We start from the raw sequence: 21,194 nt of genomic DNA, 5'->3' as shown, positions 1-21,194 counted from the left end.
CTCCTTCTCCCTGCTTCTTCTTCTTCTCTTTCCCTCTTTCAGCAAGGTCTCCAGGTGAGCCTTTCACAAGCTTTTCTTGTGGTTGTTGTGTCTGTAATCTGTATGCAGCTTCTTATCTCCTCTTCGAGCCTGTCCTTTAACTTTTCTCCTCTTATCTCTCCAGCTCCTATGGACCAGCCCTGTTGTCGCGCACTCTACGATTTTGACCCCGAGAACGAAGGTGAGCTAGGCTTCAAGGAAGGCGATATCATCACCCTGACCAATAAGATCGATGACAACTGGTATGAGGGGATGCTGCACGGCAACTCCGGCTTCTTTCCCATCAACTATGTGGATATCCTGGTGCCGCTGCCCCACTAGGATGTCACCACTACCAGCTGTGTCTGCAACAGTGGCGAAACAAATCCTGGCCTCCAGTTCCCTCCCCCCCCGAGTATTCCCAGTAACCTTTTTCCTAAAACATTCCTACTAACCACCAGTGCTCCGCTTTAAAGGAGTCAAAACAGCAACAACACAATAATGAGTGAAGATATAAGAACAAAGATCGATGAAAAATTAACGCAAGTGTGCACCAATTGAGCGTAAAACCAATTGATGTCGTTGCTTCCCCGTAATCCCAGGAGGCACCTTCAGGCTTCCGTAGTCATTTTATCCATTTTCTGTCCCAGCTTTTGTCTCAGTTTACGTTGGCTGTCAGTCCGTCATAAGTTTATCAGAGCAACTTTACAAAATCACACTTTCTCTCATTCACTGTACTTTGTGGAAACCTCTACAGTAGATAGAAGAAACTTTTTTCTCACATACTAGAAAAAAAAATCGGTCCACGTGCTTCATGTTTGTTAGAGACTCTAGGTCAAGCATGGTTTCAAGTGTTCAACGTTTTATCTTAAACAAAAAAAAAAAAAATATGTTGAGTTTGTTTTGAATATTCCTCTTTTTAATGGTAGTCGTCTTTTGGCATGCTCGGGCAGTTTCTGGAGAAACCATGTCCCCGTCATGCTCAAAAAATTCTGTCCAAAGGATGTCTTCACCTTTTAACTATTCAGAATTTTAACAAAAGTTGTAGACAGATTCTCAGAATCTAGCTGACAACCAGGATTACCCATAGTATCTTTTATTTTTTACATATCAAACATGTGCGCGTGATTGATCGTACGTGATTTAGATACCAAAGTTACCTGCAAAAACCTGAATCAACTCCAATTTTAGCTTCAACATTTCAAGACAGCATGGTGTCAGTAAATCTGCTCAATGCAACAGGGTGAAGCTTGCAATCTCTCTAGTTCTTTGGTATTTTCATCAGGAGGCGAGAAGCTGCGTTCTTAAGTCTGTGACACATTACATATCTGAGCCAGTGATTAGTGGAGTGATGACATGATTTGCAAAAACACAAGTTGTGAAGTTTAAACTGTTTGAAGTGACGTAAGAAAACTATGGTGCATAATTTTCAATCCTCCAACGTGTATTTTATCAGCAGCTTGTGTGAAAAATGGTTGATGTATTGTGATATAATAACTCATAGGACTTAACTGCTCATTGGGGCAACTGTTTTTTTTTTTTTCTCTGCAGCTGAAGGCGAATCGCTCTGTTTGCTGCATCCCTACTAGTCCGATTAGTATTCTGTAGTTTAGCTGTCTATAAGCCATTGATTAGGATGAAACTAGACATAGCCAGGAGTGCACAAATGGCTGAATGGAATGAGAAATTATTTGTTCTTGTCTCGGTGGAAATGTTTTATTAATTGAATTGATGCAACTTACACTAAAAAAGCCCTTTTCCTCCAACATAATATGGACTAAAAGCTGCTGGTTTACCCTTTTCAAGTCATGTTAGACCTCAGAGAAATTGCTAGATTATAAGATTATACATCATGTTTTATTTTCCCTAACCAGCTCTATGGTTATATGCAGTATTGTGTGGGATATTTGTCCCTTCTTTAAAGGGAAAGTTCACCCCAAAATCAAAAAACACATATTTTTCCTGTCACCTGCTGTGTTATTTATCCATCTGGAACAGCTAAACATATGAAACGGCTAAATCGGGAACTGTTGGGTTTTCATCAGCAGTAACTAGACATGATTGAAATTAAAAACTGTAAAATAAAGCTGATACCTGGGAGTACAAGCAGCAACACGGGAGAGAAACTTCAAAACACAGAGATCAGTTAGAAGTTACAAAAGTATTGAGAGCTGATCACACAGACACTTTAAAAAACCTCTGTCTCGCTGCTCTTCAGCGCAGACATGAGTCAAGTCAAGTTAGAGGGTGAAGGGGATCCATCACAGGTTGGCCGCAGTCTGTGACACATAAACACATCCTGCGTGGAAGCAAGTTTGGTCCGCCCCTCCAAAGATGTTCCATCTCGAGGGCAACTTGGCACAGCTATGCTCGTTTTAAAAGGAAATTTTATTAGTCCCACAATGGGGAAATTTACAGTGTTACAGCAGTAAAGTGGACAGCAAAATAGAAAGAGGATCAATAAAAAACAAGAAATAATGATTATATAAGCACAAACAATAAACAATAAACAATACTTTATATGAAGGAGCAATACAAACACAAGAAGCAATATAGACAGAAGGAAATACTAAGAGTAGCAATATAAATAATAAAAAATATAAAAATAAAAACAGGGTATGCATTAAAATATAAACGGTAAATAGACTCAGAAGTTGAGTGACACCATTGCACATGTGAAGTGAGTATTGTACAGTCAAAATAATAAACTTGTGGCGTGGCGTGGTTTGACTCGATGTGGCCAAATGTGCCAGCGGAGCAATGTGTCTTTACAGAAATCGTGACCTGGGCACTCAAAATAATCTTGATCCTGTTTGTGAGCAGTTTCACATAGGAACTGCTTTCTTTCTACAGTAGAAAAATAGTAGTCGTGGTTTCTGGAAAGAGACATTGCTGTTGAGTTTTTCAAATGTATTTGATTGGCGCTTTGAGCACCACAAGCTAAGTGAGAGCTAGTTCAGTTATATTCAAGAGAAGCAGATATCTATACGGCTGATATCACCAAAACTCTACAACTCACAGCAAAACAATGTAGATGGATACATAGTGAGAGGAAAAATATGTACTTTTGATTTGGGGATGAACTATCTCATTAACTGCCGTACTGATAATCTAGAAATCAAACCTCAGTTGTGACGATACATGTTTTATTCAGCTGTCAGGTGCTGTAGAGCGCTTGTTGTCCCCGGGGGTTTTTCTTCTCTGCAGTGTCGACGATGTGTTAACCTTCCTGCAGAATAATCTGTGCAGCAGTAATACTGTTTCTTTCACCCATCTTGTAGTAATGTTGTGCGTGTATTTTGGGGGTGGGCTGCGTATTTGGGTTTGCATACTGTTACATGTTATGCACAGGGACGGGGCTGCAGAGGACCTCTGGTGCCGAGGTATTTATGATATACTGTCTCTGACAGTGTTCAACATTAAAACAAACATGGATGTCTCTTTAATCAAAGGACCAATTCATTATATTCAGTAGAATTACAATAAATGATGCAAAATCAACTGATATCCCATATTAAGTGTTTTTTTAGGGAAGCACAACTTTAACAGACAGTATACTTTGTTGGCTGGGGAAGAATAATATAACACAGTTTGAAGGTCATGTATTTATTTTTTTTAAGGCGATACAATTCCTTCCTTCTTTTTCTCTTTCACTTTTTTTTTAACAATCGTGTGTATCTTTGCCCTCAATGAGGACTGTACAGCTTTTCTGTGTTTTGTTTTCACCTTGTGTGTATAGTCGCGCATCTACAGTAACGTATCTTATTTTTGTAACTGTGACAAAAGTATACACATACAGTATAGATGTATATATACAGTATATTATCCAGAAGCAATGTGAAAGGAGGGATTCTCTGTGCTGCACATGATTGTCTTTGGATTGTTTTTGTTTTTGTTTGTTTGTTTTCTGTTTTTTTGTTTTCTTTTATTCTTGCACTGGATTCTAAGACTGTATGCTTGATGTAAAGAAAAAAAATGTGATAAGTCAATGTAATTTATTCAAATAAATACCAAGAAATAGTTACTGCCCTGACGATTCTCTGTTAATAGCTGCACACACTTTAAATGAAGATATGTTGCAGGTAGAAATCTGTTATCACAAACTATGGCTTTTAGCCCAATCTATACTTAAAATAATTTTATATCTCGGTAACCATCTAGTTTACTTAGCTGTTGTTTACAGAACGTGGAGGAGCAACAGCAGCAAACAGGAGAAGATAAATGCATGATTCATTTTCCTGGTGGATTCTTTCATGTCCTCTTGCAAGAACCTAACTGGAAAAAATAGGTCAGGTAAGAAAATCTCTTTTATACCTCCAAGACAACTGAAATGTCTTAATAATCCTGTTAGTGCAACATTATCAAAGTCATGGCTGCAGCTTCAAGCCTCTTAACAGCTCCAAAAGATATGAAACATATGCACATGTAAGCTGGAATATGAAATGTAAACTTGGTACAACACATACTGTACAAAAAAATAATTACAATAAACATGTAGCTGTAGTGAACTCTGGAAATATATTGCTGTCAGCAGTGGTGAAAATAACAAAGACAAGTTATTCAAGATGTTTGGTTAAGTGAAGTACAAGTACTGCAACATAGGACTGCCATAAAACCTGTGGCTTTACGTCACTGGTGATGTAAGTCATTGGTTGTCAACCTGGGGTCCAGCCCACCTTAGGGGGGCGCCACAAATCACAAGGGGTCCTCAAGAGCGTGTGCGTGAGACATGTGTCTCCAACAGACATGACTGATGCCATCATCTGTGCCCTTCAATAACAGGGCTTTTTTTTTTTGCACAATCTTAAATTTAAAGGCCTAAAATTGAAATTTTTAAAAGTCTTAAATACGTAGGGATTTTAGATACAAGCAGTGGTGGACAAAGTACTCAACCTCTGTACTTGAGTCAAAGTATAGATACTCCTGGTCAAATATTACTCAACTACAAGTGAAAGCTGCTCATTCAAAATTTTACTTGAGTTAAAGTACTAGAGTACTTGGTTTTTAAAAATACTTAAGTATTCGAAAGCACATGTTTTTAAAAATACTTAAGTATTCAAAAGTACAAATTACAAAGTACATTTTCTCATATCAGTACTTGCTGTATTGTTTTCATGATGCATTTACAGAAGCTTGTAACTCTCTGAAACCATCTAATGATGCACTGATGCTTGTAGAACCACTCTGCTACACAAAGTCTATAGAAACACCTGTAAAAACTTCAGCATAGAAATACAATCAAAAACAAAAAGGACAGTTATTGGCATTTTCTGATGTAACTGTATTAAAATCACTGCATAAAAGCAGATTGAAGATAACTGTAAGGAGTTCTCCAAGTCTCCAAGTAAAGTACAAATACTCAAAAAATGTACTTAAGTACAGTACTCAAGTAAATGTACTTTGTTACTGTCCACCACTGACTCTATTTATATATTACTTTTCATCACAGTTTAGATGGACATTGGATGTACTTTTTTCCCAGAAATATTTTACATTTATGCCTTCTAGATAAAGTTTTTATCTTAAAAAAGTGATCATTGTATAACATATGAAACATTGCAGAATAAATTATCCAATAAGGTATGGTAATAGGTATTTTAAATTAGCACCTTGACAAACTGCATCACATAAAATGCTACTTACACATGAATACATCAGGAATAATACTAAATATTAGAAAGAGCTTATTATCCACAAACTGCATAAAGTAGTTAGTTTCAACATTATAAAGTTTTAACATTTTGAGTGCACAGCTTTTACTCAGAATTTTTACATTGTTGTATAGTTACTATTACTTAATCCTGCAATAACATTTTTGGCCACTTGGGGGCAGAAGAAACAAGCTGTGAACTCGACAATGACATATTAACATTAACCCTCTATGGTACACATTATGATGCCAGTGAGGGAAAAAATGTTTGGAGTGTTTTTATGTCTCAAAATAGACTAAATAAACATAATCTGAAGAAATTTTATTTTTATTTTTATTTTTGGAAGTTTTTGGGGTTCGTTGCCTGTAGGCAACATTGTACCATAATGGTGCATAAGTGAAAAAGAAAGTTCCTTTTCCAGTTTGAACATTGTTTATTTCATAAACATATGCAAAAATATTCAATAACATCAAGAAGTCACAATTCATTTTAAATTTTAAATTAAAAAGAATTATGAAAATAATTTAAATATATATGTATGTATGTATGTATGTATGTATGTATGTATGTATGTATGGTCATATGTATGTATGTATGTATGTATGGTCATATGTATGTATGCATGGTCAAATGTATGTATGTATGTATGCTCATATGTATGTATGTATGTATGGTCATATGTATGTATGTATGTATATATGCTCATATGTATGTATGGTCATATGTATGTATGTATGTATGTATGGTCACATGTATGTATATATGCATGGTCATATGTATGTATGTATGTATGTATGTATGTATGTATTTATGTATGTATGTATGTATGTATGCTCATATGTATGTATGTATGTATGTATGTATGCATGGTCATATATATGACCATATGTATGTATGTATGTGTGTATGTATGTATGGTTATATGAATGTATGCATGGTCATATGTATGTATGGTCATATGCATGTATGTATGTATGGTCATATGTATGTATGTATGTATGTATGTACGTATGTATGGTCATATGTATGGTCATATGTATGTATGTATGCATGGTCATATGTATGTATGGTCATATGTATGTATGTATGTATGTATGTATGTTCATATGTATGTATGTTTGTATGCATGGTCATATGTTTGGCCATATGTATGAATGTATGCTCATATTTATGTACGGTCATATGTATGTATGCATGGTCATATGTATGTATGTATTCTCATATGTATGTATGTATGTATGTATGTATGTATGTATGTATGCTCATATGTATGTATGCATGGTCATATGTATGTATGTATTCTCATATGTATGTATGTGTGTATGTATGTATGTATGTATGTATGGTCATATGTATGTATATATGTATGGTCATATGTATGTATGTATGCATGGTCATATGTATGTATGGTCATATGTATGTATGTATGTATGTATGTATGTATGGTCATATGTATGTATGTTTGTATGCATGGTCATATGTTTGGCCATATGTATGAATGTATGCTAATATGTATGTATGCTCATATGTATATATGCATGGTCATACGTATGTATGTATTCTCATATGTATGTATGTATCTATGTATGTATGTATGTATGCTCATATGTATGTATGTATGGTCATATGTATGTATGTATGTATGTATGGTCATATGTATGTATGCATGGTCATATGTATGTATGTATGTATGTTCATATGTATGTATGTATGTATGTATGTATGTATGTATGGTCATATGTATGTATGTATATATGCTCATATGTATGTATGCTCATATGTATGTATGTATATATGTATGGTCACATGTATGTATATATGCATGGTCATATGTATGTATGTATGTATGTATGTATGTATGTATGTATGTATGCTCATATGTATGTATGTATGTATGTATGCATGGTCATATATATGACCATATGTATGTATGTATTTATGTATGTGTGTATTTATGTATGGTTATATGAATGTATGCATGGTCATATGTATGTATGGTCATATGTATGTATGAATGTATGGTCATAAGTATGTATGTATGTATGTATGTATGGTCATATGTATGTATGTATGCATGGTCATATGTATGTATGGTCATATGTCTGTATGTATGTATGTATGTATGTATGTATGTATGTATGCATGTATGTATGTATGGTCATATGTATGTATGTATGTATGTATGTATGTACGTATGTATGGTCATATGTATGTATGTATGCATGGTCATATGTATGTATGGTCATATGTATGTATATATGTATGTATGTATGTTCATATGTATGTATGTTTGTATGCATGGTCATATGTTTGGCCATATGTATGAATGTATGCTCATATGTATGTATGGTCATATGTATGTATGCATGGTCATATGTATGTATGTATTCTCATATGTATGTATGTATGTATGTATGTATGTATGTATGTATGTATGTATGTATGTATGCTCATATGTATGTATGTATGCATGGTCATATGTATGTATGTATTCTCATATGTATGTATGTGTGTATGTATGTATGTATGTATGTATGGTCATATGTATATATATATGTATGGTCATATGTATGTATGTATGCATGGTCATATGTATGTATGGTCATATGTATGTATGTATGTATGTATGTATGTATGGTCATATGTATGTATGTTTGTATGCATGGTCATATGTTTGGCCATATGTATGAATGTATGCTAATATGTATGTATGCTCATATGTATATATGCATGGTCATACGTATGTATGTATTCTCATATGTATGTATGTATCTATGTATGTATGTATGTATGCTCATATGTATGTATGTATGGTCGTATGTATGTATGTATGTATGTATGGTCATATGTATGTATGTATGTATGTATGGTCATATGTATGTATGCATGGTCATATGTATGTATGTATGTATGTATGTATGTATGGTCATATGTATGTATGTATATATGCTCATATGTATGTATGCTCATATGTATGTATGTATGTATGTATGTATGTATGTATGTATGTATGTATGTATGCTCATATGTATGTATGTATGTATGCATGGTCATATGTATGACCATATGTATGTATGTATTTATGTATGTGTGTATTTATGTATGGTTATATGAATGTATGCATGGTCATATGTATGTATGGTCATATGTATGTATGAATGTATGGTCATATGTATGTATGTATGTATGTATGTATGTATGTATGTATGTATGTATGGTCATATGTATGTATGTATGCATGGTCATATGTATGTATGCTCATATGTATGTATGTATATATGTATGGTCACATGTATGTATATATGCATGGTCATATGTATGTATGTATGTATGTATGCATGGTCATATGTATGTATGCTCATATGTATGTATGTATATATGTATGGTCACATGTATGTATATATGCATGGTCATATGTATGTATGTATGTATGTATGTATGTATGTATGTATGTATGCTCATATGTATGTATGTATATATGTATGGTCACATGTATGTATATATGCATGGTCATATGTATGTATGTATTCTCATATGTATGTATGTGTGTATGTATGTATGTATGTATGTATGGTCATATGTATGTATATATGTATGGTCATATTTATGTATGTATGCATGGTCATATGTATGTATGGTCATATGTATGTATGTATGTATGTATGTATGTATGGTCATATGTATGTATGTTTGTATGCATGGTCATATGTTTGGCCATATGTATGAATGTATGCTAATATGTATGTATGCTCATATGTATATATGCATGGTCATATGTATGTATGTATTCTCATATGTATGTATGTATCTATGTATGTATGTATGTATGCTCATATGTATGTATGTATGGTCATATGTATGTATGTATGTATGTATGGTCATATGTATGTATGCATGGTCATATGTATGTATGTATGTATGTTCATATGTATGTATGTATGTATGTATGTATGTATGTATGTATGGTCATATGTATGTATGTATATATGCTCATATGTATGTATGCTCATATGTATGTATGTATATATGTATGGTCACATGTATGTATATATGCATGGTCATATGTATGTATGTATGTATGTATGTATGTATGTATGTATGCTCATATGTATGTATGTATGTATGTATGCATGGTCATATGTATGACCATATGTATGTATGTATTTATGTATGTGTGTATTTATGTATGGTTATATGAATGTATGCATGGTCATATGTATGTATGGTCATATGTATGTATGAATGTATGGTCATAAGTATGTATGTATGTATGTATGTATGTATGTATGTATGTATGTATGGTCATATGTATGTATGTATGCATGGTCATATGTATGTATGGTCATATGTCTGTATGTATGTATGTATGTATGTATGTATGTATGTATGTATGTATGGTCATATGTATGTATGTTTGTATGCATGGTCATCTGTTTGGCCATATGTATGAATGTATGCTCATATGTATGTATGCTCATATGTATGTATGCATTGTCATATGCTCACATGTATGTATGCATGGTCATAGGTATGTATGTATTCTCATATGTATGTATGTATGTATGTTTGTATGTATGGTCATATGTATGTATATATGTATGGTCATATGTATGTATGTATGCATGGTCATATGTATGTATGGTCATATGTATGTATGTATGTATGTATGTATGTATGTTTGGTCATATGTATGTATGTATTCTCATATGTATGTATGTATGTATGTATGTATGTATGTATGTATGTATGTATGTATGCTCATATGAATGTATACATGGTCATATGTATTCTCATATGTATGTATGTATGTATGTATGTATGTATGTATGTATGTATGTATGTATGCATGGTCATATGTATGACCATATGTATGTATGTATGTGTGTATGTATGTATGGTTATATAAATGTATGCATGGTCATATGTTTGTATGGTCATATGTATGTATGTATGTATGGTCATAAGTATGTATGTATGTATGTATGTATGTATGTATATGTGTATGGTCATATGATGTATGTATGCATGGTCATATGTATGTATGGTCATATGTATGTATGTATGTATGTATGTATGTATGTATGTATGTATGTATGGTCATATGTATGTATGTTTGTATGCATGGTCATATGTTTGGCCATATGTATGAATGTATGCTCATATGTATGTATGCTCATATGTATGTATGCATGGTCATATGTATGTATGTATTCTCATATGTATGTATGTATGTATGTATGTATGTATGTATGTATGCATGCTCATATGTATGTATGCATGATCATATGTATGGATGTATTCTCATATGTATGTATGTATGTATGTATGTATGTATGGTCATATGTATGTATATATGTATGGTCATATGTACATATGTATGCATGGTCATATGTATGTATGGTCATATGTATGTATGTATGTATGTATGTATGTATGTATGTATGTATGTATGTATGTATTCATGGTCATATGTATGTATGTATGTATGTATGTATGTATGTATGTATGTATGTATGTATGTATGGTCATATGTATGTATGTATGTATATATGCTCATATGTATGTATGCTCATATGTATGTATGTATGTATGCATGTATGCTCATATGTATGTATGTATGTATGTATGTATGTATGTATGTATGTATGTATGCATGGTCATATGTATGACCATATGTATGTATGTATGTGTGTATGTATGTATGGTCATATGTATGTATGGTCATATGTATGTATGTATGTATGTATGTATGTATGTATGTATGTATGTATGTATGTATGGTCATATGTATGTATGTTTGTATGCATGGTCATATGTTTGGCCATATATATGAATGTATGCTCATATGTATGTATGCTCATATGTATGTATGCATGGTCATATGTATGTATGTATTCTCATATGTATGTATGTATGTATGTATGTATGTATGTATGCTCATATGTATGTATGCATGATCATATGTATGGATGTATTCTCATATGTATGTATGTATGTATGTATGTATGTATGTATGGTCATATGTATGTATATATGTATGGTCATATGTACATATGTATGCATGGTCATATGTATGTATGGTCATATGTATGTATGTATGTATGTATGTATGTATTCATGGTCATATGTATGTATGTATGTATGTATGTATGTATGTATGTATGGTCATATGTATGTATGTATGTATATATGCTCATATGTATGTATGCTCATATGTATGTATGTATGTATGCATGTATGCTCATATGTATGTATGTATGTATGTATGTATGTATGTATGCATGGTCATATGTATGACCATATGTATGTATGTATGTGTGTATGTATGTATGGTCATATGTATGTATGGTCATATGTATGTATGTATGTATGTATGTATGTATGTATGTATGTATGTATGTATGGTCATATGTATGCATGTATGGTCATAAGGATGTATGTATGTATGTATGTATGTATGGTCATATGTATGTATGGTCATATGTATGTATGTTTGTATGTATGTATGTATGTATGTATGTATGCTCATATGTATGTATGTATGTATGTATGTATGTATATATGTATGTATGTATGGTCATATGTATGTATGTATGTATGCATGGTCATATGTATGACCATATGTATGTATGTATGTGTGTATGTATGTATGGTCATATGAATGTATGCATGGTCATATGTATCTATTTATGTATGTATGGTCATATGTATGCATGTATGGTCCTAAGTATGTATGTATGTATGTATGTATGTATGTATGTATGGTCATAAGTATGTATGGTCATATGTATGTATGCATGGTCATATGTATGTATGGTCATATGTATGTATGTATGTATGTATGTATGTATGCTCATATGTATGTATGTATATATGTATGTATGTATGCTCATATGTATGTATGTATGTATGTATGTATGTATGCTCATATGTATGTATGTATGCATGCATGGTCACATGTATGTATGTATGTATGTATGTATGTATGTATGGTCATATGTATGTATGCATGTGTGTATGGTCATATGTATGTATGCATGTTCATATGTATGTATACTCATATGTATGTATGCATGGTCATATGTATGTATGTATTCTCATATGTATGTATGTATGTATGGTTATATGTATGTATGTATATATGCTCATATGTATGTATGCTCATATGTATGTATGTATGTATGTATGGTCACATGTATGTATGTATGCATGGTCGTATGTATGTATGTATGTATGTATGCATGTATGCTTATATGTATGTATGTATGTATGTATGCATGGTCATATGTATGACCATATGTATGTATGTATGTGTATATGTATGTATGGTCATATGAATGTATGCATGGTCATATGTATGTATGGTCATATGTATGCATGTATGGTCATAAGTATATATGTATGTATGTATGTATGTATGTATGTATGCTCATATGTATGTATGTTTGTATGCATGGTCATATGTTTGGCCATATGTATGAATGTATGCTCATATGTATGTATGCTCATATGTATGTACTTATGTATGTATGTATGGTCATATGTATGCATGTATGTATGCTCATATGTATGTATGTATGTATTTATGCTCATATGTATGTATGTATGTATGCTCATATGTATGCATGTATGTATGGTCATATCCCTCTATGGTACACATTATGATGCCAGTGAGGGAAATGTGTTTTTATGTCTCAAAACAGACTAAATAAACATAATCTGAAGAAATTTTATTTTTATTTTTTATTTTTGGAAGTTTTTGGGGTTCGTTGCCTGTAGGCAACATTGTACCATAATGGTGCATAAGTGAAAAAGAACGTTCCTTTTCCAATTTGAACATTGTTTATTTCATAAACATATGCAAAAATATTCAATAACATCAAGAAGTCACAATTCATTTTAAATTTTAAATTAAAAAGAATTATAAAAATAATATGTATATATATATATATATATATATATATATATATATATATATATATATATATATATACATATATATATATATATATATATACATATATATATATTATTTTATTTTTTATTTTTTATATATATATATATGTATGTATGTATGTATGTATGTATGCTCATATGTATGTATGCATGGTCATATGTATGTATGTATGTATGTTTGTATGTATGGTCATATATATGTATGTATATATACTCATATGTATGTATGCTCATATGTATGTATGTATGTATGTATGGTCACATGTATGTATGTATGCATGGTCATATGTATGTATGTATGTATGTATGCATGTATGCTCATATGTATGTATGTATGTATGTATGTATGCTCATATGTATGTATGTATGTATGTATGCATTGTCATATTTATGACCATATGTATGTATGTATGAATGTATGTATGTATGTATGTATGTGTATATGTATGTATGGTCATATGAATGTATGCATGGTCATATGTATGTATGGTCATATGTATGCATGTATGCATGGTCATATGTATATATGGTCATGTATGTATGTATGTATGTATGGTCATATGTATGTATGTTTGTATGCATGGTCATATGTTTGGCCATATGTATGAATGTATGCTCATATGTATGTATGCTCATTTCAATCAGGAGAGACTAAAAGTAAAAGAGAAATGGTTTATTGGCACATGCATGATATATGAAACATGAACAGTCTTTGACGGTTAGACCCCAATGAGGTGAAACAATATGTATATATAAATGGGGGTGATGAAGCTGTAGTGAAGAGAACCCCCCCGGGGTCTAGACACTGGTGGTGGTGGTGATGATGAGGTGCAAAGCAGAGACTGGTGAGGTGAAGTGGCTCTGGACTCCTGCTGCCTGGACCTGAAGGCTGGAGGAGAGGGCGTCAGGGAGGATCGAGGTGAACATCTTCTGCTACCTGGGTCCAGTGACTGGAGGAGAGAGGGGTGGAGGAGGGTCGCGCAACTGACTGAATGACAACTGATGGAGCAAAGACAGAGGCGATTTAAAGATTTGGCAGCAGCAAATTGATTGGCTATCGCGACCGTGGCAAAATCTGAATGGATGCTAAAGACGAAGGTGAACGCTCACAAACAGCTGATTAGAGGGAATAGGAGGAGAAAGGCGGAGTAAAGGAAAGTTGTGAATGAAGGCAGCGTAATAGAAGGTCTTCCTGTTTGAACTTACGCTGAGCTACATATGTATGTACGTATGTATGTATGTATGCTCATATGTATGTATGTATGTATTTATGCTCATATGTATGTATGTATGTATGCTCATATGTATGTATGTATGTATGTATGTATGTATGTATGTATGGTCATATGTATGTATGTATGTATGCTCATATGTATGTATGTATGTATGTATGTATGTGTATGTATGTATGTACGGTCATATGTATGTATGTATGTATGTATGGTCATATCCCTCTATGGTACACATTATGATGCCAGTGAGGGAAATGTGTTTTTATGTCTCAAAATAGACTAAATAAACATAATCTGAAGAAAATTTTTTTTTATTTTTATTTTTGGAAGTTTTTGGGGTTCGTTGCCTGTAGGCAACATTGTACCATAATGGTGCATAAGTGAAAAAGAACGTTCCTTTTCCAATTTGAACATTGTTTATTTCATAAACATATGCAAAAATATTCAATAACATCAAGAAGTCACAATTCATTTTAAATTTTAAATTAAAAAGAATTATAAAAAGAATTTATGTATATATGTATGTATGTATGTATATATGGTCATATATATGTATGTATGTATGTATGTATGTATGTATGTATGTATGTATGTATGGTCATATGTATGTATGTATGTATGTATGTATGTATGTATGTATGTATGTATGTATGCTCATATGTATGTATGCATGGTCATATGTATGTATGTATGCTAATATGTATGTATGCATGGTCATATGTATGTATGTATTCTCATATGTATGTATGTATGTATGTATGGTCATATGTATGTATGTATGTATGTATGTATGTATGTATGTATGTATGTATGTATGCTCATATGTATGTATGCATGGTAATATGTATGTACGTATGGTCATATGAATGTATGCATGGTCATATGTATGTATGTATGTATGTATGTATGTATGGTCATATGTATGCATGTATGGTCATAAGTATGTATGTATGTATGTATGTATGTATGTATGTATGTATGGTCATATGTATGTATGTATGCATGGTCATATATATGTATGGTCATATGTATGTATGTATGTATGTATGTATGTATGCTAATATGTATATATGTATGTATGTATGTATGTATGTATGCTCATATGTATGTATGTATGTATGTATGCTCATATGTATGTATGTATGTATGTATGTATGTATGCATGGTTACATGTATGTATGTACGTATGTATGTATGTATGTATGGTCATATCCCTCTATGGTACACATTAAGATGCCAGTGAGGGAATGTGTTTTTACGTCTCAAAATAGACTAAATTACGGAGCCCCTCTGGTGACATTAGATGAAAAAAAAAAAATAATGCGTGGCCACGTATTAGTATCTCGTGGCCACGAGATAGTAATGCGTGGCCACACATTACTATCTCGTGGCCACGAGATAATAACGCGTGGCCACAAGATAGTTAATGCGCGGCCACGAGATAATTAATGCGTGGTCGCGAGATAGTAATGCGTGGTCACGAGATAGTTATTGTAGCCATCCCATGCAGACTGTTGGATTTATCATGGACAAGTTTGATTTAATTTCATTTTATTTTAATATAGGAATGAATTACAATGACATACTTCAGTCACTTGTGGCAAGGCATGGAGTAATTCTTAGCGAGAGATTAGGAGCCCCTATGGTGACATTGGATGAAAAAAAAAAATAATGCGTGGCCACGCACTACTATCTCGTGGCCACGAGATAATAATGCGTGGCCACGAGATAGTAATGCGTGGCCACGCATTATTTTTTTTTCATCCAATGTCACCAGAGGGGCTCCGTACTAAATAAACATAATCTGAAGAAATTTTATTTTTATTTTTATTTTTGGAAGTTTTTGGGGTTCGTTGCCTGTAGGCAACATTGTACCATAATAGTGCATAAGTGAAAAAGAACGTTCCTTTTCCAATTTGAACATTGTTTATTTCATAAACATATGCAAAAATATTCAATAACATCAAGAAGTCACAATTCATTTTAAATTTTAAATTAAAAGGAATTATAAAAAGAATTTATATATATATGTATGTATGTATGTATGTATGGTCATATGTATGTATGTATGTATGTATGTATGTATGTATGTATGGTCATATGTATGTATGTATGTATGTATGTATGTATGCTCATATGTATGTATGCATGGTCATATGTATGTATGTATGCTCATATGTATGTATGCATGGTCATATGTATGTATGTATTCTCATATGTATGTATGTATGTATGTATGTATGTATGTATGGTCATATGTATGTATGTATGTATGTATGTATGTATGTATGTATGTATGCTCATATGTATGTATGCATGGTCATATGTATGTACGTATGGTCATATGAATGTATGCATGGTCATATGTATGTATGTATTCTCATATGTATGTATGTATGTATGGTCATATGTATGTATGTATATATGCTCATATGCTTGTATGCATGTATGTATGGTCATATGTATGTATGTATGTATGTATGTATGAATGTATGTATGTATGTATGCTCATATGTATGTATGTATGTATGTATGACCATATGTATGTATGTATGTATGTGTGTATGTATGTATGGTCATATGAATGTATGCATGGTCATATGTATGTATGTATGTATGTATGTATGGTCATATGTATGCATGTATGGTCATAAGTATGTATGTATGTATGTATGTATGTATGGTCATATGTATGTATGTATGCATGGTCATATGTATGTATTTATGTATGTATGGTCATATGTATGTATGTTTGTACGCATGGTCATATGTTTGGCCATATGTATGTATGCTCATATGTATGTACGTATGTTTGTATGTATGCTCATATGTATGTATGTATGTATTTATGCTAATATGTATGTATGTATGTATGCTCATATGTATGTATGTATGTATGTATGCTCATATGTATGTATGTATGGTCATAAGTATGTATGTATGTATGTATGTATGTATGTATGTATGGTCATATGTATGCATGTATGGTCATAAGTATGTATGTATGTATGTACGTATGTATGTATGTATGTATGGTCATATGTATGCATGTATGGTCATAAGTATGTATGTATGTATGTACGTATGTATGTATGTATGTATGCATGTATGGTCATATGTATGTATGTATGTATGTATGTATGCTCATATGTATGTATGTGTATGTATGAATGTACGGTCATATGTATGTATGTATGTATGTATGTATGTATGGTCATATCCCTCTATGGTACACATTATGATGCTAGTTTTTATGTCTCAAAATAGACTAAATAAACATAATCTGAAGAAATTTTATTTTTATTTTTATTTTTATTTTTGGAAGTTTTTGGGGTTCGTTGCCTGTAGGCAACATTGTACCATAATGGTGCGTAAGTGAAAAAGAACGTTCCTTTTCCAATTTGAACATTGTTTATTTCATAAACATATGCAAAAATATTCAATAACATCAAGAAGTCACAATTCATTTTAAATTTTAAATTAAAAAGAATTTTAAAAAGAATTTAAAAAGTTTCTTGGCTAAATGTTGCCTGTAGGCAACATTGTACCATTTAGGAACAACCCATTGAAATAAATGTGTAAAGTATAAAACTTTAAACTACTTAAATCAACAAAGATAACCATTACCATAAACATTTGAAAAACAAAAACAACAAATTCCAGTGTTTGATCATCACTGCTTCATTTCAGTGCATGTTTTCTGTCAGTCCCCCGTGTCTTTCCTGACATGTGTTGCCATCACTTGTGGTGTTGCTGCTCAGTGCTTATGGAACTCCATGAAGCAGTTTTTTTCAGGAGTGAAGCACAGGCAGGTGACACATTTTGTGCACTGTGATTTCACTATACCCTTACATCCAGGGTATCTGCATCTGCCCTTTTTCTCCACCCAAATAGGCCAGTGGTCAGTGTTGTGTTTGCTATAGTGATTCCATAATGGTTCACTGTTGCAGGCAACATTGCAACTTTCCATGATGGCACGTTGTTGCCTCAGGGCAACAGCTGCATTTTAACACGTATCCTCTATTAAATTAGTAAATAAGTTGCATGAAACTATCAAAACTTAAAGTTTACTCACCTATTAGTGTGAAGACATTTTTTTCCAGGTGGAAAAGGGACAAAAAATAACTTTTTGAGAGTCTTTTTTTGCAGCAAGATAGCAGAGCTGTCTCCTTAGAAAAAGCCCGCCAAGAAGGGTTTCAAAATCGCTTCCTGGAGGTCTTGTGACAACTTAAAGCATTGTTAATGGTTCCCTATGGTTTTACTTCTTTTTTAAAGTATCGCATCATTTAAAGGGATGCATTGTGGAGATGTGACAGGGCAAAAATGGGTTTGTTGCCTGAGGGCAACATGGTACCATAGAGGGTTAACATGTTGACATGTTACTGAACTTGTCGGCAAAAAATTGCTTATTTACACTTCCAGCGCTTACAGAGTAACATTATTTATTTGGAAATATCTGACTCTTTAGCTGCTGAATGCTCCATGATGCTCGCCAGCTAGTCACTAACTGTATCTGTCTGCTGTTTTTGTTGTTGAGGTCATGTACAAATTGTTTTTTGTTTTTTTTACTTTTTCTCTGATAACTGCTGCCTTCTGTTGCTGAACATGACAGCGGTGAGAGTAAACCAAAACAGTAAAATTATGGGCTGGACAGCTAAAAAATTATCTGACATTTATTATAAAAGGTCCATAAAGCCGAGGGGAGCTCCAGATAATAATTCTCTGCTAGTTCATCGCTACTTGTGACCTCTTTCACATTGTCATGTGATGTACAAATGTCACTTAGGCCACAGTTGCTGTCAAGTAAAAGATCTGACTATCAGAAAGAACGCCATATGCAAAGAATACGTAGTAGTAGTTTGACTAAAGCAGAACATCCAGACAGTGCAAATTCCTGTAGGATTGTGGGAAAATTGTAACATTTTGTTTGGGAAATTACTCCAACTAATGTTATGTTCAAAGTCAGTCAGTTCATTTACACTTGCTTCAGCTCAATTCTCTCAACAGTTCCAACACTCACAACTTGTACTGCAAAGAACCAAACTGACTCACTGAATTCTCACCTTCAAGATAACTCGGATACAAAGAGCAAAATACTAAATCACACGATTGGTCCTCAAAATGCAGACACGTCATTAAAGCACAGAGCTCCTGGTTATCATCAGACACAGAGATCATCATTACATTCAGTGAGCATCACTGCAATATTTGAGGTATTGAATAGAAACAAACTAATATAAAACATCAACCGCAAAGATATACATAATAATAAATAAAAAGTTAAACCGACTACATTACTGCCTCCTTACTACACTATATTTAATGGATAACATTTTACAGTGGACCATATGGTATTTCACATACATATTCCTGCATTAAACATTTATTCTTGCTGCTGTTTGTGTAATCTTTAAAGAAATAACCATTGCAAACATTTTGAATTAGTTCTTGTTTGATCACCATTTGATAATGACCACTTTAGTTTAAATAGCAGTCATGATTCAAATGTAATGTTGTTCACATTAAAATGCACTGCTTTCTCCAAAAACATTTTTCATTTTGCAAGCTACATGAGCTCAAAAAATGTTTTTCACAATACAACTCTCTTGTAAAAACTGGCTCAAAGCCATCTTTTGTGACACTGTAATTCTGCCTTTCATGCATCAGATAAGAAGATCTATGACAGTGCGATAAGCCACCTCAGGTTATAACTGTATGTCAGTTAACATCAGACATGAGTGACATCTTGCGGTCCCCACCCATCGTCTGACACCACCCTCTCTTCACGCACACAGTTTAACTCCGACTATCACTCCACGCTGCTGCACGCACACACACTAAACACGCAAACACACCACTCTGCTGCGTTGGCATTGGTCCGGTTTATTGGGGTCTGCTGTAACGTCCTGCAGCAGATTAACAGCCAGGTCTTTTGAACAGCATCAGAGCATATCACCCTCACAGTCACACACCCTGTGGCCCGTCACTCCACTGATAACTGCAAATATAGACACAGGCTGCACTTTGTTTGACATGGGGCAGGTGAGAAATTTTTCTACAAACACTTATAATAACCACAAGCTACAGTAACTGGCATCGCTGTATGTGTACAGGTGGATATTGTGGATATAGGGCGTCTCCCATTAAATGTTGTTTATGAAACAGTGCCAGCTATCTGCCAGTCACTCTGCTGCTCGGTTAAACCTGGAGGTAAAGCATCCTCTAGTGGTGGCAAACACACACTGATGAGAGTGGAGGCTGCTAAGAAAGCTGTGTGTTGTATTGCAGAGCGAGGGTCACTGAGCAACAAGAGGGAGGGGGGGAGAGAAAGAAAAAT

General features: G+C 33.3%; 1 protein-coding gene across 1 annotated transcript in view; it reads left to right on the top strand.

Moving 5' to 3' along the window:
* The window catches only part of sh3gl2a (SH3 domain containing GRB2 like 2a, endophilin A1), a 58,296-nt gene extending 55,393 nt beyond the window's left edge, over window positions 1-2,903 (top strand). Inside the window, exon 9 of the mRNA XM_084715205.1 lies at window positions 164-2,903. Coding sequence (XP_084571331.1) covers window positions 164-360 — 197 coding nt within the window. The 3' untranslated portion in view covers window positions 361-2,903. The remainder of the gene's footprint in view (window positions 1-163) is intronic.
* Window positions 2,904-21,194: the final 18,291 nt, after the last annotated feature.

This window comes from Lutjanus erythropterus, chromosome 3 (assembly GCF_056507025.1).
Source record: "Lutjanus erythropterus isolate fLutEry1 chromosome 3, fLutEry1.hap2, whole genome shotgun sequence".
NCBI classification, from domain to species: domain Eukaryota; kingdom Metazoa; phylum Chordata; class Actinopteri; order Lutjaniformes; family Lutjanidae; genus Lutjanus; species Lutjanus erythropterus.
Note: the sequence above shows the minus strand (reverse complement) of the source record. Positions and strands in the feature narration are given on the sequence as shown.